The 21,715-nt window shown below is 39.7% G+C and overlaps 7 protein-coding genes across 7 annotated transcripts; 5 read left to right on the top strand and 2 right to left on the bottom strand.

Moving 5' to 3' along the window:
* Nucleotides 1-805: 805 nt before the first annotated feature.
* Nucleotides 806-3,557, top strand: Asppvi_008816 (Rab GTPase-binding exocyst subunit SEC15; the record flags this gene model as incomplete). Its single annotated transcript, XM_043304681.1, has 9 exons — nucleotides 806-856; nucleotides 910-1,902; nucleotides 1,960-2,091; nucleotides 2,163-2,264; nucleotides 2,314-2,423; nucleotides 2,478-2,613; nucleotides 2,666-3,115; nucleotides 3,172-3,422; nucleotides 3,479-3,557. The coding sequence occupies 9 exons, from the start codon at nucleotides 806-808 to the stop codon at nucleotides 3,555-3,557; spliced, it is 2,304 nt and encodes a 767-aa protein (XP_043160616.1).
* Nucleotides 3,558-3,889: 332 nt separating this feature from the next.
* On the bottom strand, nucleotides 3,890-4,904 carry hapE (CCAAT-binding factor complex subunit HapE; the record flags this gene model as incomplete). The annotated part of the gene is made up of 4 exons (XM_043304680.1): nucleotides 3,890-4,561; nucleotides 4,609-4,665; nucleotides 4,734-4,747; nucleotides 4,823-4,904. 4 exons carry the CDS (start codon nucleotides 4,902-4,904, stop codon nucleotides 3,890-3,892), a joined length of 825 nt encoding a protein of 274 aa, XP_043160615.1.
* A 1,223-nt stretch (nucleotides 4,905-6,127) lies between these two features.
* Nucleotides 6,128-7,120, top strand: Asppvi_008814 (Fcf2 domain-containing protein; the record flags this gene model as incomplete). The annotated part of the gene is made up of 3 exons (XM_043304679.1): nucleotides 6,128-6,300; nucleotides 6,362-6,533; nucleotides 6,746-7,120. 3 exons carry the CDS (start codon nucleotides 6,128-6,130, stop codon nucleotides 7,118-7,120), a joined length of 720 nt encoding a protein of 239 aa, XP_043160614.1.
* Nucleotides 7,121-7,331: 211 nt separating this feature from the next.
* Asppvi_008813 (purine-nucleoside phosphorylase) lies at nucleotides 7,332-8,667 on the bottom strand (the record flags this gene model as incomplete). The annotated part of the gene is made up of 7 exons (XM_043304678.1): nucleotides 7,332-7,376; nucleotides 7,433-7,712; nucleotides 7,773-7,975; nucleotides 8,042-8,106; nucleotides 8,168-8,247; nucleotides 8,321-8,399; nucleotides 8,457-8,667. The coding sequence occupies 7 exons, from the start codon at nucleotides 8,665-8,667 to the stop codon at nucleotides 7,332-7,334; spliced, it is 963 nt and encodes a 320-aa protein (XP_043160613.1).
* A 1,324-nt stretch (nucleotides 8,668-9,991) lies between these two features.
* On the top strand, nucleotides 9,992-10,781 carry Asppvi_008812 (mitochondrial 37S ribosomal protein uS10m; the record flags this gene model as incomplete). The annotated part of the gene is made up of 3 exons (XM_043304677.1): nucleotides 9,992-10,044; nucleotides 10,103-10,527; nucleotides 10,606-10,781. The coding sequence occupies 3 exons, from the start codon at nucleotides 9,992-9,994 to the stop codon at nucleotides 10,779-10,781; spliced, it is 654 nt and encodes a 217-aa protein (XP_043160612.1).
* Nucleotides 10,782-11,114: 333 nt separating this feature from the next.
* On the top strand, nucleotides 11,115-12,516 carry Asppvi_008811 (tryptophan--tRNA ligase MSW1; the record flags this gene model as incomplete). The annotated part of the gene is made up of 5 exons (XM_043304676.1): nucleotides 11,115-11,522; nucleotides 11,571-11,651; nucleotides 11,720-11,835; nucleotides 11,885-12,003; nucleotides 12,065-12,516. 5 exons carry the CDS (start codon nucleotides 11,115-11,117, stop codon nucleotides 12,514-12,516), a joined length of 1,176 nt encoding a protein of 391 aa, XP_043160611.1.
* Nucleotides 12,517-14,023: 1,507 nt separating this feature from the next.
* On the top strand, nucleotides 14,024-15,647 carry Asppvi_008810 (pepsin-like aspartic protease; the record flags this gene model as incomplete). Its single annotated transcript, XM_043304675.1, has 3 exons — nucleotides 14,024-14,218; nucleotides 14,286-14,604; nucleotides 14,701-15,647. 3 exons carry the CDS (start codon nucleotides 14,024-14,026, stop codon nucleotides 15,645-15,647), a joined length of 1,461 nt encoding a protein of 486 aa, XP_043160610.1.
* Nucleotides 15,648-21,715: the final 6,068 nt, after the last annotated feature.

The raw sequence follows: 21,715 nt of genomic DNA, 5'->3' as shown, positions 1-21,715 counted from the left end.
GGACATGATATAGCCTAGACAAAGAGTAAGTAAAAGGGGGGAGGGTCATGTTGGCGCCTTCTTACTGTTCTTATAGAAAGTAATTCTAACTTGTATTTCATGGTATGTCAACCCAACCCAACTAATGAAGCTAATTAGTTATATGTAGGACTTAGATCTTTTCCAAGAGACCTACCTGGCTATACATTATGCTGGTGCACTTGTCCAAGGTAGGCTGGTTTTCATTTTCCTCCTTTGACCCTCTTAAAGCCATCTGTCTCGAATGATGTCCTCTTTCTTTGCACTCCAGTAAAATAAGTTTGGAGACCAAGGTCCTACAGATAGGACCAGGGATAGTGAGGTTCATAGCTAGTTTCTACATTGAGGATGTTCGCCCCATACTTTCAACATATTCATATGCACCATGATCATTGTTGTTGGTTTAGGGTTAAAGTAACTTAATCCAGGGAGTAATAGTTAGTGCTTAATATCTTAAAAAAGGCAAACGCACGGACCATAATAAAAATGGAGCTCTTATACTTTATCCTGACGTAGGCCCTTCAGCCGGCTTTCTAGAGACATAAAGATAAGATACAAAAGTTCATAGTACATGCACTAAATATCTAGGTCATCTCTACACGCCTGCACGCGACTTCAGAACTCCAGCATAACTCTGCATTTTCATCCTTTCTAGCTTCTAGAAAGTATACATGATACAGGGCACCTGTGCTGCTTCCCTGTATTAGCAACCTAGGAAGTTGACTATCCTTACACAACCTCACTTGACAATCAAGGTTGCGCAGACAGGGAGATTAGTGCATTGAATATGCCGTCAATGGTTCCTTCGCGTAGTGAACCATCAAATGTGCTGAATTCAGTGAGTTCAAAGCAGCAGGCGTCCCATATCTAAGCTAATTCAATGCATCATAGATCATCATCTCTCCATCGGACACGGATTATATTGATCAATTGATTCCCTCAATCAGGGAGTATAGCGTCGGCAATCGAACGTCTCAATTATTGCAGTCCTTGTCAAAGTTCGCCAGCGATAAAGAAGCCGAGATAGAAACGATATGCAACACAAACCATCAGGAATTTGTGTCTTCAATCAATCACCTTCTGCGTATCAGAGAAGGAACAGTGAGCTTGACCGCGGAGATCCTTGACCTGAACCAATCTATTCAAGCTAGCACCGAACGTCTCGCCGAACAAAAGAAGGCTCTGGTAGAATCGCGCAGTCACCGACAGAATATTGATGAGACATCTCGCGCCATCCAGGACTGCTTGGAGGTGCTACGTCTAGCTAATCAAGTTCATGATCTGCTAGCCAAGAAAAACCACTATGCGGCTTTACGGGCGCTCGAGGAACTCCAAAATGTGCACCTCAAGGACGTGACCCAATATAAAATTGCCGACATGATACAGCGCTCAGTACCGGCGACCCAGCGAGCGATAGCGGAGGCCGTGCTATCTGACCTGAATACTTGGCTTTACAGAATCCGCGAGATGTCTCAGTTTCTCGGAGAAATAGCTCTTTACCACACAGAATGCCGGAAGACAAGACAAAAGGAGAGGGCACAGAAGCTACCATACCTCAGACATTTCAAACTGAACTCTGCTATTGAGCTGGTTTCGGATGAGCACGAAGAATATGATTTATTACAGAATGAAGAACTGCAAGTTGACTTCACGCCCCTGTTCGAATGTTTACACATCCATCAATCACTGGGGCAGATGGACAAGTTTCGGACGGAATACGCTAATACCCGTCGCCGACAAAAAGAGCTTCTAATTCCCTCTTCAATAACTTTGATTGATGAGGACGGGGCTTGTCTACACAACCTTCTAGAAGAAATGGCAGGCTTTGCCATCGTAGAGCGTGCTACCATGAAGAGAGTGCCAGACTTGAGGTCATCTGTCGACGTAGAGTCCCCCCCTCCTGACCATTTGCTCAGCATGAAGCCTAATGCTTGTGACTAGGTTGATGAGCTCTGGGATTCAATGTGCCAGACTGCCATGGGCCTCATTTCAAAAGCGCTTCCTGAAGTTGATAATGCTGAGAGTTTGCTCAAAATCAAAAATCTCGTTGCATTATTTATGCAAACAATGAATGTTGGTCCATGATTTCGGAGCTGTCCCTGATGTTCTTGCCCCTCCCCAGTTACTGACCACTGCGGACACAGACATGGGAGTTCTCCGTGGGGAAATTTGATGAATTGCTCTTGACTTTGTTCAAGAGATATGCCGAACTTCTCAAGAAAAGATTCAGTGATGACTTCCAGGAGGTATGCTGCTGTATCATGATCGACTTGTCCTTGCTAATTGAACCCTAAGATCGTGTCCACGGACGATTATATGCCCATGCCGATACAATCGTTGGATGAGTATGACAAGGTCCTCAATGTCAGCTGGTACAATCCTGAGAAGCCAAGGGAGGAACAAGTGTACATCCACAGTCTCCATTGTGAGAATTGCGTCCTCTTCACTAACTTGACTAGGTTTCCATGTGTTCTGCCTTTTTCTCAAATGTATCCCTTGTGTTGCATTGACATCCGCAACTTCTTAAACCAGTTTTATTTCTTCGCCAATGAAGATTTCTCGCATCCGCATACGATTGATGATACTCTCAAAGATGTCAGTCACACATGAGTTCGAAAACATAGAAAGTACATTCTGACGGTTACAGGCTTTGGATGAGCTTCTTTCAAACCAAGTTTGCGATACTCTCGTTGAGCGTCTTTCTTCGCAATATTTGGGCCAGATTGTTCAGATCTTGATCAATCTGGAGCATTTTGAATCAGCGTGCCGTGAGCTTGAGGAGCTTCTCGCCGCGGCTCGATCCCAAGGTGCTGCGGGCGGTCCGATATCCTTAAGAGCGACAGAGAAATTCAGAAGCAACAAAAAGTCAGCAGAGAAGCGAATCTTTGAGGTCGTCAATTCCAAAATTGATGATCTCATTGAAACTGCAGAGTATGACTGGATGGCACTCACGCCTCCGACAGAGCCCAGCAATTACATGCAAACACTGACCCGATTTTTGTCCAACATAATGAACTCAACATTGCTCGGTCTCCCAACAGAAATCAAGGAACTCATATACTTCGATGCTCTCAGCCACGCGGCGAATATGATCTTGGTAATACCATACAATTCCTTGATATAAAAACTGGCTAATCCCTGCTCCCTCCACAGGCACAGCCGCTCTCCTCAGACGTAAAAAGCATCAATCCCAACGGAGTGATGGCCCTTGCGAAAGATGTTGAATATCTGTTTCAGTTTGTTGACAGCTTGGGTGTGCCCATTCTTCGGGAGAACCTCGACGAATTGCAACAGACTGTGCATCTCATGCAGGCGGATAATACGGACGAGTTTTACGATATTTCTACAAGAAATAAGAAGTATGGCCGCGTGGATGCTATCAATGGCCCTATCCTCTTAGAAAAGTGCGTCTCCATATGGCCAAATATCCGGGAGGGGCCGATTACTGATTGTATTACAGACTTACACGCACTGTTCACAATTCGGGAAAGACTGATAAGTTCACAACACTTTCCTCAAGGTTCGGCAAGAAGTCTTGAAACGTTCAAAATTGGATGTCTCAAGATTTCTCTCACTGACCTCAGCAAGCCCCCGACCAATCCCCTACTGCTAGCTTAAATAAAATTAGCGCCCGGAGTCGATGTTAAGCATACTGCGAACCACACTGTCTGATTCCATTGGAAATTCCATTGTAGTGATAGGCACAAAATCCATCATAATACTAGCAACAAAACTATTAGCACGGCGCCGTGACAATGAACTTCCAATATACTCGTTAACCTGCCCATGGAGACTTGAACCTCTGCAAATAATCACTTTCAGAATGAACATGGTTAGCTGAATTGCGTACCGAAATGCCGCATTGCGGACTTCAAATATGTTGAGCAGAGTTTTGGCATACCTGCTGTGGCGGAAGATGTGGGTAAGGATTGTACATTCCTTCAAAGATTTGGGATTGCGGCTGTCCATACGCGGCCGTTGGATCCGACTGAACGGCTCCCCCGTACATCGTTGGCTGCCGATATTCTTGGTCTTGTCCAATGCCATGCTGTCCCAGAGAACCGTAATCTGGGGGACCCATATGGTGCGGGGGATGTTGGACACCATGTTGAGAAGGTGGCAGTTGGGCACCTGTTGCAGTGGAGGAACCTGCAGCACCTGCGGTTGCCTGGCTCGACCGTTTCGCATGGGATGTTGCCTCTTCACGAGGTACTATGTCAATGAGGAAATCAAACATATCAGATTTGGATAAGGCTGCTGCGATATCTGATCTTTGCAACGTGCGTCGCTTGTTATCTTCAGCATGTATCCAAGCCCGCATAGTGAGTTCTGTAATGAAAATATCGCAGCCTTTCGCAAATAATATAGGGGCCTCTGCGGAGATCATCTTGACCTCGGGATCTGCCTTCATGACCTTTTTTATACGGGCCAGTGGCAATTGGTGAATTTTGTAGTCATGATTGTCCGATTCGAGATGGTTGATAATGTGTTGCCAGTAGGTCGTTAGTATGTCGCGGGCTGTGCCTTGTAGCCCTTGATTGACCTTTTCTATCATCAGCATAATGAAAATCACTAGGTTTGGTTACTTGCATTCGCCCATGTCCCCGTATAAAGCTCGGCAACGGGGGCATACCCCTGGGCTGAAAGCTGTCATATTGCAAGTCAGTTTTTATCGCAAGCTAGATAATGGTTGCGCTGATTCGAGTCCACCATACCGCAGCACTGGCACCTACAAGAACGTATTAATTTCCATATTTGATGAGATGTTGGGAACATAGGATCTAGTTGAACAGATACTACTCACCATAATGTCCGCCGTTCCTGGTGTCATACACTGGCTGCTGTCTACCTTGCTGCTGTCCGGTACTCTGCGAAGACTGTTCCATATCCGAGATGCTCTGGCAGCGACGAACTATAAGAGGCGTCAAATACAAGGGAATGAAGCACTTCAAGACGTTAGGATAACAGTGGTAGTATCGAGATATGTTGCTCCCCAAGGCGTTGCTAGGTGACTGACGGTACGACCCGGTAGGAGGTTCCGATTTCTGTGAATATAATAGATCAAAAATAACAATCGCCAAGTTTCTTCTCCCTCTTCAGGATGCAGAATAAGATTGCAATATGTTGCGAACTGTCGAAATGTAACTACTTGGGTTACTACGGAGATGTCGACGTCAAAGGAGCGCGGTGAAACAGGCGCCAAGCATTACGATACCTACCTATTGTACTATTATGTGTGCTGTCTTACTCTACAGCCTAGCAGGGTCCGCACTCCACTAAGTACATTAGGACCTCGATGGGACACTAACAAATTGAACATGGTAAAGTACACATATCACCGTGCAAGAATACTGCGATAAAATTTCAATTTCGAGCAAATTTAAAACACTTCCGCCAGATGGAACTGAGGGGTAAGCGGTATCTTCGCTCAAAGGCAACAGGTGATGGAGACGAGGTGGTTACCCCTAGTCTCATATCTTTCTCATTGATGCGTTTACGGTTCTGATCCAATATATTTGCATTACACTTTGAGGATGAGATCTGATACAAACCCTATGTTCTTCCGTCCTATTATATCCCCCTCTTCCTGGTTTGCCCAACCACCTACAGCTAATGCAGCTGTCAAAGGGAGTTCCGCCAGGATCGAAGGTAATAACATTACATTGGGTCCCGGTAAGTACATTGTTAATTGAAATGACGGCAAAGCTACCTTATGTAATACGTAATGAGTTTACACACTCTTGAATGTATATTTAGTACCTTAGATACGAGTAGAGTTTGCGTCTCTATTGCTGGAATAGTTGAGAGGGACTGCTTCCTACTAATGGATTAAGAACGAAACCAAATTGTATGATATTTGAATGATGATCCATACGCACTAGATCCATATCTAAAAGAGCAGTTGCCTGAGATACTGACATTGAGTGATGGTGCCCGGATCATTACTCAGATTGGCTATGCATAGGATGATGACTAATAGACTGGCATCACGGGATTTAACTATCCCCAACACAGCTAAACGGGACTTGGATTTTCCACCATAAATTCTTTCTTTCAAATCTTTCCTCGCTGCTTTGCTTTACCTCCTCTTCACCAAGCTCCCACGAATATGCAACTAGAAGCATGTGGTAGAGTTCATTCTCTTGAAGAGGGTGGCCTGAATGATCAAGATATAGAACAGCTGCTTCTTGAAGCTGAATCTCGACTGCAAACATGTAAAGATCAGCCAACGAGCACTTCGCCGGGCCAAGCCATTGGCCGTTCGGAAAAGCCCTTCTCGAAGTAAGCGTCTTCCTTATACTCAAGGTCAATTGAGTTGTTGCTGATGGTGTGGTTATTATAGCATTCCGAAGTTAACAACTGACTCCTCATTACAATCTTATATTGCGCAGCGAGACGATGTTGCCTCAGCTGATACAAAACGCATCATTGATCCCTTGCAAATGACTTTATCAAATAAGAGCCTGTCCGCCCTTAAAACCCAGCAGTCTTCTGTCAACCACTCAACACATAAGGTAAGATTCGTGATTATCTTGTCTCGCCTTTCCCCATCCGTGCTATGAGGAAAATTTCCCACTGCGTAAGCCCTTGATGCAGCTTCAACAGTCCGTATTGGCCTGCGCTGCGCCAATGAGAGCAAAATTTTCATAGTTACTCTGAGCATAATCTGTCCACATCCAGCTCGTCTTGTGACCTATTGATAGTTCTTTGCTAATATCTTTTACAGGAAAAGCCGACCGCTGGTGCCGATTGGTTCCATCTTCCAAAGACAGAATTGACAACAGAGCTCAAAAGAGATCTTCAACTCGTCAGGATGCGTTCTGTATTAGATCCCAAGCGGCATTACAAGAAAGAAGGCGGCAAGGCACAGCCTCCAAAATACTCTCAGTTGGGAACAATTATTGAGGGTCCAACGGAATTCTTCAGCGGTCGCATTGTCAAGAAAGACCGCAAGAAGACCTTCGTTGAAGATGCTTTGGCTTTGGAGCGGGAAACCAAACGCTTTGCATCTAAATACAGGGAGATCCAGTCATCGAAGCAAAGCGGCAAAAGATCTTTCTACAAAAACCTTCGTGCGAAAAGAAACCGTCAAAGAAAATGAGACGAATTCCGCAGATGTTGAAGGACATAATTCCAATGAGGGCTTCGATACAACGGTCGAGTTATTCTGCTGACTTGCCATTTCCTAGCCACTTGTGAAGAGGTCTCGTCATCATGGTCGTCTCAGAAAATTGCTCTTGTGCGCTCCTCCTCCAATCGTGGCATTTGCTTGGTGAGGCAGCCCGAATCATGATCAACTCACGGACTGGACGCTATCGGCGCTCATAGACGTTTGATATGGCCCTCACGACGAGTTTCTGCTGCCGTATCAATACCAATTCACATAGATAAAGCGCTCAATGCGGAGGCTTACCTGCATATCGATGGCTGCTGTGCGGCCAGCCTCGAGGACTTCTTCGTGGTTTGCTTTCCCTTCTTGCAATATGGAATCCAGCTCCTTCACGTCCTTGGCTTGAAGAAGATGATCATCTCCTCGGGGAACTGGAGAGAGGACCGCATTATTGGTTACCAAGCTGAACGCCAGTACCCTAATGCCGCAATGCCTCGCGACGATTATTTCTGGTACGGTTGACATGCCCACCAGATCAGCACCAACTTGGCGAAGCATACGGCACTCAGCTCGAGTTTCGTAACTGTGAATGATTAGGGCATACTGCATACGAGTTTATGCTCGTGGAGAAATAGTTACTCACCTGGGACCCCCAACAAAGGCATATACACCCTCGTGTAGTCTTCGTTTACTGTTTTCGCTTGTCACTGCTTTCCATGCCTGGTGTGCATGGCGACGGAGCTCGAGATCGTATGCATCAGACAGCGCAGGGAATCTGGGTCCGAATTCCTCCGGGTTTGGCCCTCGCAGGGGATGTGTTCCTGCAAATCCTGCAGGGAAGATGTGCTGCGATTTTTCGACAGTGTCAGTAAGCCTAGCTTGCAGCATCCGCACGTGTTATATTAAACATACATCGTTGATGATAACGATATCTCCTACCGCATATTCGGTGTTGAGGCCTCCGGCGGCGTTTGTTACTATATATTTGTGCACGATTACTAAAAGTGTCTCGTGCCGGAGAAAGCGCGGGGTTCTCACAAACAATAGTCTCAATTCCAAGAAGCTTAAAAACCCGGATTGGAAATGTCACTTGATGTATCGAGTGACCCTCATAGTAGCTGCATGCGAAATAAAAATGTTAACAATTTTCAATACTAATATTCAAACCGGGAATGAGTTGAGGGCTCTCACTGTGCACGGCCCACCATGAGAACGACTGGGATATGGTGGGCAAGTAGTCCAAAGACAAGTTTCCCCGCATGTCCGGGCACTTCAAGAGGTCAGAAAACAGCAGGTTGATAGTGAGTTTCAATACTTCATTTTTTACCTGTCAAACGAGGGAAATGGGGTATGGAAGAATATTCAAATTCTGCTCGCGGCTCATCATGGATGGTATTTGCAAGTTCTCCCAAACCAGAGCCACAAACAACTGCAACACGAGGGTGTTGTAGAGTTTCAGGTAGACGTTCCTTCAAGTAAGAGAAAGCTTCAACCGCCTCTTCGAATAGTGACTTTTTTTTTGGTGCTTCTGGCGACATTCTGCTCTGCAATAGACTAATCAGTGGGAAAGTGAGGCGAGGAAATGAAGTTCCGTTTTTCGATTTAGGTGTATTATTGAATGAATGCTCTAAAGCATTTTCTAGCTTACCCTAACTATGAAGAGGTAAGCGCCACTCCCAGAGGTAAAGTGGATCCCAAAGGGCTAGGGTATTCAGTCTCTCCACGAACACGACAGTCTGTTTCACCCGTGAGATGAGGGTGTGCCGTGTACATGCTCATTTCTCCATGACTACTGTGTTAAATCAGCTTACGGTCTAAGCTCCAATCAAACGCCAATAACTTGCCTCAGGCGCTGATAATCCATCATTTGAACAGAATGGAATTCAGAATAATAGGTGCTTCTTAGGCATTGGTAATATTAATCTGCTTCACCAACATGTGTTTTTCTTCAGCCCTACTGACTTGAGTACAGCCTAGCTCGTCTATACGTAGGCGTGGTCTTATTGCTGCACAGTTTCACTACTCTACATGCACTAGGTACATGAGCGCAACCAGACATCTCCTCCAAATTCGAGATTTTGTTAAGCAGAGCTGGTAGTTCTTCAAGGATCACAGACTATGTCATAAAACGTAGGATACAATGATCGACTGCAGCTGACCCGTGCAATGGTGTAAAATATCTGTTGGCATGGGGCAGGAACGATTATGTGGAAGACAGTGTGAGGACATCCACCAGCGGAAGGGATGGACGTAATGGACTTATAAATTTTGAATTGCCTGGTGAGCACTCTGGAAACAATAATGATGGGTGAATTTTAAGTATAGCAACATGTAAATGTTCCGGAACAATAATATTAAGCCGTTGACTTGTCACTTAAGGACTACTATGTGGATGGATGGATGGGGGGCAGTGTTACCTGAAGGTAGACAAGGCGGTCAGCAGAATATCTAATTGACCGGATCTTCTGCTCTAGTTGTGTCCGGCAGAAAAAAGCCAAGGTATCTCAGCATCTTCGCAAGAGTTGACAGGATTGTGTGTCTGTAAACCACCTATCAGTCGACCTGCCCAGACACACTATGTCAATTTCCCTCGGTCCACGTTTTCCTTTACGAGCTGCTAGGCATCTGAAGGTATTCAGAAGTAAATTCCTATTTCGCAGTGTGGCCTGTAAAGCTGATCTTACTGAAAAAGTTCGCCATATCCGCCTCTCGCAGCATCGCCTCTTCAGCCGAGCTGGACATCGCAAACTCTAGGTCGTCTGAGTCTCGCAGCGATCCAGTCACAAGCTCAGAATTGTTAGAAATGCCTTTTTCACCTGTTGGATTCGTTTTCTGTTGGTAAAGTTCCTGGACTAACAAACCATGCTCAGATCAAGAGATCCAGCGCCTTCGTCAGAGCCACGCGTCAAAGAATGGTCGGTAATCTAGATCCCTGCGAGCATTCTGTGATGCGCCATGCTCATTGGTAATTAGGTCAGAGCGCTTGGACAGTGTTGCTCAGAAGGCCCGACTCCCGCGGAGCGTACAAGCGTTGTATCTTCGGCCACTTCGGAGGAAACCTGAATTTGGTCTGCCAGTCTGCGATCTTCAACTCAGGTCTTATAGCGTTCGCAACTTGGAGTTTTTTGCCGACTTTGCTGTACGCGCTGCATATTACCTGGAACTTCCTGTTTCGGGGCCGGTTCCTCTGCCACGGATCGTCGAGCGCTGGACTTTCCCGCGGAGCAATTTCGTTCACAAGAAAAGTCAGGAGAACTTCGAGCGAATAACACTCCGCCGGTTGATTCAGATCAAAGATGGGCATCCCCAAGCTGTACAGGCATGGCTGGCTTTTTTACGTAAACACGCGTTTTATGGCGTTGGTATGAAAGCAAATGTGTGGGATCACGAAAGCCTTGGTATGGTCTCCTCCCTCTATAATTACTGCCAGGCTGGAATCGTTTTAAGACTATATGCTTATGGAGTGTTGAATCTAGACGTGGCCCGGAACATGGATGAAGCACTGCCCGATATCGAGAAGTCGCTTGAACCTTACCTCTCACATTTCGGTCATCGGAGTGACGGATCAGATCAGAGCGCAGTATTTGATCTTTTAGAAAATGAGCGTTTCACTCATAACAAGAGTCCCTTGACAGACATTCGCAAGGATTGACCTCGTGCTTGTGGTTGGGTTGGTTTTACTGCTTATAATTCTCTTAGCATCTCGGTAATCAACCAACTTTATTCTGGGGCCCATCAACACACGCAGTAATTTCATTTAGTCATCAATGAGATACTCAAATCTGTAAGGCAGTATCAGTATACTTCTCCTCAGGATCCGGCTTCTGTGTAGTACTTGAAGTATTAGTGGTTGAGTTTTTAGCATCATGAAGTATCACGTGGTTTAAATATTTTGTTGGAGTGCTAAGCATTATATCCTTTCAGAACAGAATTCCACACAAATGCGGTTTGCACCAAAATTCCCTTCTCAGTCAACAGATCGGATATGCAGGGATCTAATTGCCACAACACTCAAGTTCTCGGAGTTCTGCGTGGAGCAAGGAGACCTCGCATTCATGCAGGAAAACCTGTGACGTCGAGAGAAGCTTTCCGCAGATGGAGTAGCTCAGACACGGCGAAATCATTTTCAGCTGCCAATCAGACCATATTCTCCGGGATTCAACCAACTGGTGTACCGCACCTTGGAAATTATCTCGGGGCTCTGCGCGAATGGGTACGGCTACAGAATGCTGCGAAGGAGGGGACAAGATTGTTTTTCTCTATCGTCGACTTGCATGCGTTGACAGTGCCACAAGATGCCTCCCAGTTACGAAATTGGAGGAAAGAGACCTTTGCAACACTCATCGCCGTTGGCTTAGACCCGAATCGCTCAACAATTTTCTACCAGTCCGCTGTATGCAGTATTAATCTGCGTTGTAAAGTCTACTGACCATATCATTAGGTCCATGCGCATGCCGAACTGTTTTGGATTTTGTGTACAATAGCCTCTATGGGATATCTCTCCCGAATGACACAGTGGAAGGTTAATATCCAGACCAACTGCCAACATGGTTTAATGGTGAGAAGGAACCGCTAGCTGACGTCGTCCAGAGCAAGCTTCAGTTGCCTGATAACGCAAATTTGGAAGACTCGGCGGCGAGGTCAAGGTTGCGATTGGGATTGTTCTCATACCCTGTTCTACAAGCGGCGGATATTCTAGTTCATAGGTACGCTGGTCAGTCATTGGCGCATTCTCACGTTACTGATGTAGATCAGAGCTACCCATGTTCCTGTGGGAGACGATCAAAGGCAGCACCTTGAATTTTCAAGGAACACTGCGAACAGTTTTAATCATGTATATGGGCCCATTTTCCCGTCACCAGAGGCAATTATATGTAAGTGGGTTTTGGTTCTTGCGGAAGGGCCCTGTGATAGGAAATTGACGACTATCAATAGCGCCTGCTAAGCGGGTTATGTCCCTCAAAGAACCGACGTTGAAAATGTCCAAGTCCCATGCCGACAGACGCTCAAGGATCATTCTTACGGATTCGCCTGCAGATATCTCCAAGAAGATCAATGCTGCGCTCACAGACTCGGAATTGACCATAACATATGACCCAGTGCGTCGGCCAGGGGTGGCGAATTTAATAGAGATCTTGAGTCACTTCGACGGTCGAACTTGCCATGAGATAGCCATGGAATACCGTTCAGCCAGTCTTCGCGCTTTGAAGGAACATTTGGCCAGCACGTTGTCCAATCACCTTGAGGGAATAAGGGAGAAGTATCTCTCACTTATAGGAGATCAGACTGGCTACCTTGATTCTATAGCAGAACAGGGTTGTGAAGCCGCGCGGCTCAACGCTGAATTGACAATGGAGCAAGTCAAAGTCGCCATGGGCTTGATTTAGCCCTTAATATATGTTGTCATTGTGCTTTGCTGGGCACGTATATAGATTTGGTAGACATACTCTGAGGGTCGATTCATATTAATGGCCACTATCAAAAATTACCCAACACTATCACCTGACTATTTCTCAGCTGCTGATTATGCAATAAAATACATATCATATCATGTGTGTGTGTGTGTGTGTGTGTGTATGTATATATATGTATATATAGTATGTGTATAGCTGAGTATATATGTATATATAGTATGTGTATAGCTGATTGGATCTCACTTGGATAAGTGAAAGAAGTGGGAACTATGGCTTAGAGAACACCCTGTGCCGGGATTGAATTCACTTCAGATCGCAGGCAGTGTACTGTACGTCATCTACCTGGGCAGGTATACGTCATCCATATTAGACAATGGCTGCTGCCTAACAGAGCCCAGGCTGGTAGGTAGGTTCATTGCGTGGCAAGCACTGAAAAAGCCCAAGGGAAATGGAGCCCAGAGAAGCAGACAAAGATGAGTGACGGAAGTGAGAGCATTACCAGGAGCATGCAGTGTAGAAGCGAGTGCCTTATGTTAGCAAACTTCATCAAACATACTGGATTACTTTGAGAGGACCTAGGCTCCCAGTAACCACCACCAATGGGTATTATTAGTCAAAAATGCAGCAACTGGACATGTTACATATCATTATAAATTACGAGCAGGGTTGTGCGTCATCAGGAGTACTTTTAAAATCCCAGTCAGGATACGGTAGAATATTTAGGCGCTCCTTGGAACATTGAATAACTTGACTGAGCAATATCTGAAAATCAGTTTCCGCATTCTCCGATAGTGGCTGTTTGCGGCGATGGCTAAAGCCCCAGGCCTCGTGGCTAGGCTTCCAGATTCTTTCTCAATCCTTTCGGAGTACACTAAATTCTCAAGTGGGACTGGATTAGCACTACKGATTTACAATATTGCTTATTCACCCGATGATCATCCGGAATATTAGCAGCGCCCCCCACACCCATTGGAACCATAAACTTACTGAAAGTCTGAAAGCGATCAAGGGCCCACCACTGATGACGACGCAGCCGACACACCATGATATTTATGATGCTTGAAATTGGCACCTATCCGCCCCTCCGACTGTGCTGGGTTGACCGAGCCTACTATCCCCGGGTAACTCTAGCCTGAAAAGCTGGGCAAAGCGATGTATGATCTGCTGTTCACCTTTATTGTGTCGGTACACGAAGGTGATTGACCCATTGTATTTGTTTGCGAGCAATACCGGCAATACCATATCACACAAGAGTAGGTCTTCTGTTATAGCGAATAGTTCATCCTAGGGGCGCAATACAGGCGTATGTGCCAAGGGTGTCCTAGGCTTTGAAAACATCCAGACTATCTTCAGCTGATGCGCTATTCTCTCAATACCTGCTGATGAATGAGTTTCGACAGCTTCTGCGGCTTTATACAGTCTGGGCCACTTCACTAGCGACTCTGCTAGTTGTACGAGATAGCATCATAGCAGGACCATCATGCGGCATATATTATCTCTCCTTTTTATTGCGTGTCTGACGATGAAACGTGGTGCCTGCTTAACACTGCATCAGAGGGATGTTCCTGCTGTGGTCTCACTGGACATCAGGCGTAGCATTATTTCAGACCCTGTGGCGAGGGACCGAGTTCGGCGAAAACGAGACAAGACAGTCGGCCAAACGCTTGATAACGAGGTGAGTGATGTCCCCCCAGAAGTTGACTTTTCGGTTCATCGGTCGGATCATATTTACATTCAACCAGGAAACTCTGTACTTTTGCAACGTCACTCTCGGCACCCCTGAGCAAGCCTTGCGCCTTGTTCTCGACACTGGGAGTAGCGATGTATGGTGCAACGCGGCTAATTCAACACTGTGCTCGGCTTCGAGCGATTCCTGCAACATATCCGGTTCTTATGACCCTGCTTCCTCATCAACATATGCCTATGTTTCATCCGATTTCAACATATCATACGCTGATGGAACCGGCGCCGTTGGCGATTATGCAACTGATATACTCCATATTGGAGGGTCAGCACTAAAGAACCTGCAATTTGGAATAGGATACTCATCTAGTTCTTCGGGTAAGTCGACCCCAGCCTGGGATTGGACGAATTTCCGCTCTGCATGTACCTGCAGTGCTTCAGTGTAGGGAACTAATGCTGCTTCCCTTCATATAGAAGGCGTGCTAGGAATTGGCTACCCGTCGAATGAGGTTCAGGTGGGTCGGTACGGCAAAGACGCTTACCCAAACCTTCCGCAAGCAATGGTCGACCAGGGATTGATCAAATCCAACGCCTACAGCCTTTGGTTAAATGATCTTGAATCGAACACAGGATCAATATTATTCGGGGGTGTCAATACAGAAAAGTATCTCGGAGAGCTGCAGACTTTGCCCATACAAAAGGTCAACGGGCGATATTCGGAGTTTGTGATCGCATTGACTGGACTTGCGTTAGACTCGGAGTCGCATCATAAAGCTTACTCATCAGATGTCTTACCAGCGGCGGTACTGCTCGACTCCGGCAGCTCTTTGACCTATCTTCCTGACTCCATCGTCGAGAACATTTATAGTGACCTCAACGTCTCATATGAACCTTCGAGCGGGGTCGGTTACCTGCCATGCAGTTTGGCGGAAAGAAATATGAATATAACATATACTTTTTCATCCCCGAATATCACGGTTATGATTGACGAACTTCTTCTGGACGCGGGCGACCTTCGATTCCGAGATGGTGCACGTGCTTGTATATTTGGGATTGTCCCCGCCGGGGACAGTACTGCGGTTCTCGGTGACACATTCTTGCGCAGTGCATATGTCGTATATGACATAGCCAACAACGAGATATCTATCGCCAACACAAATTTCAAMTCGACGAAGGACAACATACTGGAAATTGGCGTTGGAACTGATTCTGTTCCCAGTGCCACCCAGGTTTCTCATCCAGTTACATCGGTTGTAGCTAATGGCTCTGGGGCCAGAATTGGGGCGCCGACAGGTGCATCTTCAACGACACTGCCGTCAGTAAGCTCAGCGGGCGCTTTATCAGCAGGAGTTGCAAGAGCCCAGAAGCAGCACCTGGCCATGGTCTTGACAGCTGTTTGGAGTGTGCTGAATTTGTGGTAACTCTTTCTACTTTCGTCGACGTCAGATAGCCATTCTATTTGCCCCCTGTTCCAGCTGATTGTAGATACCCCCGCAAATCAATTTCTCATTATCTTCTTTGATAGTAGGCACACCTTTCTCCCCAATCCTGATATTGCTTGTCTCCAATTAGTTAGCCTCCGTCCACCCGCCCATGCAACTATATGGTCTACGGTAGGCTGGTCATTGGGAAGGGATAGGATGGGAGTCGGAAATCCCACCACTCCTTAACCTTCTATCTTCTTTTTAGTTGTATGAATCGCCTAATATCTAGGTACTATAGTAGTCTCTAGATTTCCTCCCTGATTCCCTTTTATCTTTCTTTCTATATGAAATTCCCTTCTGTATATTAAATTTTATAATAAAGATCCTAGCCTAATCAGTATTGTATATGGGAATTCCTGTCCTATGATAAGCTAAATAGCCAAGTGTCATAGAAACACGCACCCGCCTTTATAGCACACCCCATACTCTAAAGACTCGCCCTTTTACCTTACCAGCGCACCTGCTGTCTGTAATTAACTAGATTAATATTACATAATCTACATAAATCTCTATCTTTTTAATGTACAAATTAGGAGACAGGAAAACTATAAGATAGGACGATAGGTATTATATTAGTACTACTACTTATACCTCTGTAACCTCTCTAGTAAACTAGTAATAGATAATTAGATATGAAGCAGGGGAAGATGATTAATATTCTTAAGACTTGCTAGTTTTAATTTTATAATATAACAATACTATTATATAATGCAATTATATTAATATCCTTATATTAAGGAAAAGAAAAATATATATAAAAATATGAAGTAACTAAAGTTTTAAGTTTTTACCATTTAGTATATTAAAAAAATAAAAAGTAAATAAATAGAACCCTATAAGATAAATAAATAAAGTACCTATAATATAATATTAATATCATAATATGTATCTATAATTCTATATAGCTTTAAGCATGTMTGTAGAAGTATGTAAAGTTATATTATATATACTATCTCTTAATATTAATAAGATATATATAAGATAGCTACTGGCCTATTCTTTACTATTAGGTAATTTAAAGGCTCTATATCTTATAAAATAAATATTATTGTAAGGTGCCGCGGCTGTTGGAAGGTCCAAGGTCAACTGGCAAGATCAATGTAAAGGGAGTAGGATAATCGTATATTGCCTAAGCAAGGAGAACTAATCACTGAGTTACAGAATACTCAGCAACTTGCAGAGATATCTACAATATATTACGTAATCCAGTAGTCTACACTATCAGCGTTGGCTGCATATGGTGGCTTTATGCTTCACTATAGGCCATTAGGCCTTAACAATTATCCTATTTAGTAGTATATCCCAGTTAATTACATAGTACTTAACTCCTAGAATAATTTATCTATAAGGACCTAATTGTAATTACATTGATTTAAAGAATATAGTCTCAAGTTATAAGAGTTATTATTAATAATTTATCTTTAATAAAAATAGCCTTAAGTATTTTTAAATTTTTTAGATTAATTTAGATACCACTACTTTATTTTATTATAGGGTATATTTGACTTATTCTTAATATAATATTATAGCTATAGAAGTTATAAGCCTTTAAAATCCGATGAGAAGTAATAAAAATAGGATTAGTTATATTTAAAGAAATGATAAAATAATATTATTAATAATTAACTTAATTATTAATTATTCTTTATAATAATATAAACAATATTAAATAAATATCTTCTGATATAGTAACTTTTTGATTTAATCTATTAATAATAGTACTAGCTTCAAGACTAAAATATATTTAACTATAATAATAATTTAACCTTACTACCTAGGATATGATTAATAAAAATATCTAGACTAACTTAATCTAACTATATAATTAGTTAAATTTCTTTATATAGTTATTTTTTTTAAAAAATATATGTATTAAAATTATAATTATAACTCTTAATTTCTGCATATTTTTCTTTCTTTTATGATACTTAAGTTATATATATATATATATATATAAATCTAATCCAAGTCTACTTTAATTAATAATAAATATAGGAAGAATGTAGTAGTAACATAGCTTAAATAAATTAATAAATCTCTTATAATAATTAATCTCTTAGAAGAATATTATTAAAATTACACTATAATAATTAAATATTATCTTATTAACTAAGCTAAGAAGAATTAATAAAATACTATAAAGGATTAAATATAATGTAGTAGCAACTGTTATTACTCTAAATACTTTTAAATAATAAATTTAAAATAACAGCTAGGTTAGATAAGAAGAATAAATAAATTCAACAAAAAATATTAAATAATATAATTTTATATTATCTCCTTTATAAAAGCCTCTATAGTAAGGTTAGAATCCCTAATAACATATTAATTTAGAAATTTCTTACTAAAAGCTAGTTTCATATACTTATTTAATAAAAAATTATAATAAACTAACAACTTTTAAGTATTAAATAGATCTTATACATTATTATAAATACTACTATTATATCTCCTAATTAACCAAGGAATAATATATATGTAATATTAAATTAATCAAACTTACCTTAAGTGTAGGCAACAGGGTTTAATATTTAAACTTATAACTTAGGAAATTAGTTGAAATCTAGTCTTAAAAAGATAGAGAATAGAATTATTAAATAAACAATTGTTAATTCATTACTTAGATGTCTTTAATGTAAGAATTACAAGATATCTAATAATATTAAATCTCTACTGAATTATGAAAATCTTAAAGAATATATATAATAAGAAAAAAATCAACTATCTTTAAAAGAATATCTAATATTACAAAGACAGTTTTAGAATTAGATAATAATTATATTATTATTTATCTAAATACTTTTAGATTTAATATTCTTTATTTTCTTATTAGATTTAAAGCCTTTAAGCTAGTAAATTTATCTCTTAAGTATTATTAGATTATAATTTTAATAATATATTTATATAGGGAAACCTAACTGATTTATATCTTTTTTAATTTTCTAGTTATATTTAAAGATAATAAATTTATTCACTAATAGTTTTATATATTATTCATTAATTTAGATTCCTCTTAAAGTTAAGAGATAGTATTATATCACAATAAAAATACTTAAGATAATAATAAAGTATAATACTATTTTAGACTAAGACTAGCTAAGGTATACTTATCTTAATGTTAATTAGATGATAGATTAAATAATTATTAAGAAATAACAGATAGAGTATTATACTATTGAGTTAATTAATTTTTTAGCTTTAAATTAAATTAGAGTTAAGAGGATTTACTAATTTTATCATTTTGAAATAACTTTATTATATCCTTTAAAATGGGTAATAAAAATCTTAATTATTTTTAGTTAAGAATTTAAGTAAAATATAGAAATATTAATAAATTTAGGAAATTATTAGAGGCATACCCCCTGCTATAAATAGTTAGAATTAACTATATATAACCCTACTGGTCGCTGCAATCCTAAATTTTTAATTCATATATAAGATTTAGAGATAGGAAAACCAGGATAGAGGCCTTGCAACTACTAGTTTCTAGTTAGGATACCTCTATAATCATGCTATGACTATAAGTAATCATAATCTATAAAGCTATTTTATTACTATCCCTAGATATCCTATAGTTATGCCCTTAGTTATCCACTAGCCCCACCTAATACTGATACTTATATAATGTAGAGGCCATATAGTTAACTTTAACTAATTATAGCAGGCAGGAGTGTGTCCCTAATGATTACCTAAATTTATAGTAGATAAACCCTCTTATTATCAATTATAAAGATATCTTTTAGAAAGGTATATCTAGTGATACCTCTAGATGACTTAATGCAGTATTATATTAATAATAAAGATTTCTTATTAATATAAACTCTTATTATAGTTATCTAAAGAAATTTAAAGAGGTAAGTTAAAACATTAGTATATAGGATTATTATTTATCATTTAATTAGTACTTAGAGAGCTTTCCTATAATAATAATTCCTAGGGCTAATACAAAATAATAGATATATATTAATTACTACATATAAGATAACTAATAAGGATATTTATTGTAAAAATTTAAGAGCTTTTAGCTTAAAGTACTTTACTATTATTAATCTTCTCTCAATCTCTCTAGATGTTAGTAGTTATAAATTATTATTTTTAAGACAGCTTTTAAGATATTATTTAATAAGTTTAAATTGTTAGTAATAACTCTTGGATTTTATAATACTCTAATAATATTTTAATTAACCCTAAGAATATTAACTTTGTATAAAGCTGTTTAAATATATATATACATAACTAATATATCTAATTAGGCTCTCAATGGGATATAAAAAAAAGACCCGTCTGATATATAAGAAAGGACTTTTATAATTATGGGATTTCTATTAAAAGTCTTTAATATCTTACTAATATGTATATATATTAGATTAAAGAACTTAAATATATAATTAGTCATCTAATATTATAAAGAATCTAAGATAGTTATGTCTAATATAATCAATTAGTAACTTAACTTTACTAATGGTAGAGTAAATAGGGTATAAAGGTATATTTCAGAATTATCGTAAATATGACTATAGTAATTAAATAAGGACTATTTCTCTATATTTATTTAATTCCCCTAAAATAGTGAGATATTAACAGGTATATATATAGCTTGGAGGGAGCCTATAAACTATACAGAGATCTACTATATATAAGATTATTCAGACCCTTATATTTCTTTATAGCTTGGATATAGTATAAAAAAGGAGTTAGGATTCTTTAATACTAATAAGATATATGCAGGGTTATTACTAGCCTAACACCTATTCCTATATAATTTAAAAGCTCTACTTCTTCTATAATAAATATTAATATATTTAGTAGTTTATCTAGACTAGGCAATTATATAATATATAATTTTTAGGAAGGTTTAAACCCCTATTAAGAATTTAATCTAGATTATGGTAGAACTAGAAGATATGATTTAAAGATGTAAAAATATTATAAATAATCTAATTTTAATAAGTACCTTATGTTAATATTCCTAAACTAGTAAATTATTTTAGATTAACTATTTAACTTCAGTCTAATTTAGATATCTATAATAATAATAATTTTATTATAGGATATCCTTTAGCACTTCCATATAGTAATATTAAAGTTATAGATACTATATATCACTCCAAGCCTTCTAAAAAGTAACTGATAATATATACAATTAATGGTCTAACTATAAAGAATAAGCTAAATTTAAATTATAATTTTAAAATACTATTCATAATTATAATCTTATTTTCTGTTCTTAATTATTATTCTTTAATAAAATAGATAATCTTAGCTTTATATATTTCTAGAATAAGAGAGACTCCTTAAACTTAATTTGTTAACAATAATAATACTTCAAGAGTAAGTATATTTAACTCTAATACTAGTCTATCCTACTACTTAGGAATAACTAACATAGATATCTAGACTAACTAATCCAGCTAGATAAGTATTTAAAATTTCTAGGATAAGTGTAGTTATTATAGTTATACTTATTTAGATAGGGCCCTATATTAGAATTATTACTCTTAATCCTAATGTTTCCCCATCTATTCTTTCTATAGATCTAAGATAACTTTAGAGAGATTAAAGAAGAGAATAGATATTTAGAAGAATATAAGTGATATACTTAAGGAAATTAAATAGTATAATCTTATACTACTTCCCTAGTTAAAATTACTAAATATATTAAGTCTAGAACCCAATAATATATTAGTATAGAAGTTTATTAGATAGTAGGTAGAAGATTATGAACTAGCTATTTTTAATATAGTATATTATTTTATAAGAATAAATAAGAAGTTACTCTATATACTTAGGTATAGCTCTAATCCTTTAGTAAAACTAATAAATATTAAATAGACCTAATAAATATTAACTTAAATACTTTTATAATATTACCTTCTATAGACAACAATATATAAATAAAAAGCTTAGCATTAAAAGTAGTTAGGAAATATAAGAGACTACTAAATAACAAAATACTTACTAATTAATTATTAAAAACTTTTCACATTAAGAAATATAATATATGT

This window comes from Aspergillus pseudoviridinutans (assembly GCF_018340605.1).
Source record: "Aspergillus pseudoviridinutans IFM 55266 DNA, scaffold_6, whole genome shotgun sequence".
NCBI lineage: Eukaryota > Fungi > Ascomycota > Eurotiomycetes > Eurotiales > Aspergillaceae > Aspergillus > Aspergillus pseudoviridinutans.
This window is presented reverse-complemented; position numbering and strand designations above follow the sequence as displayed.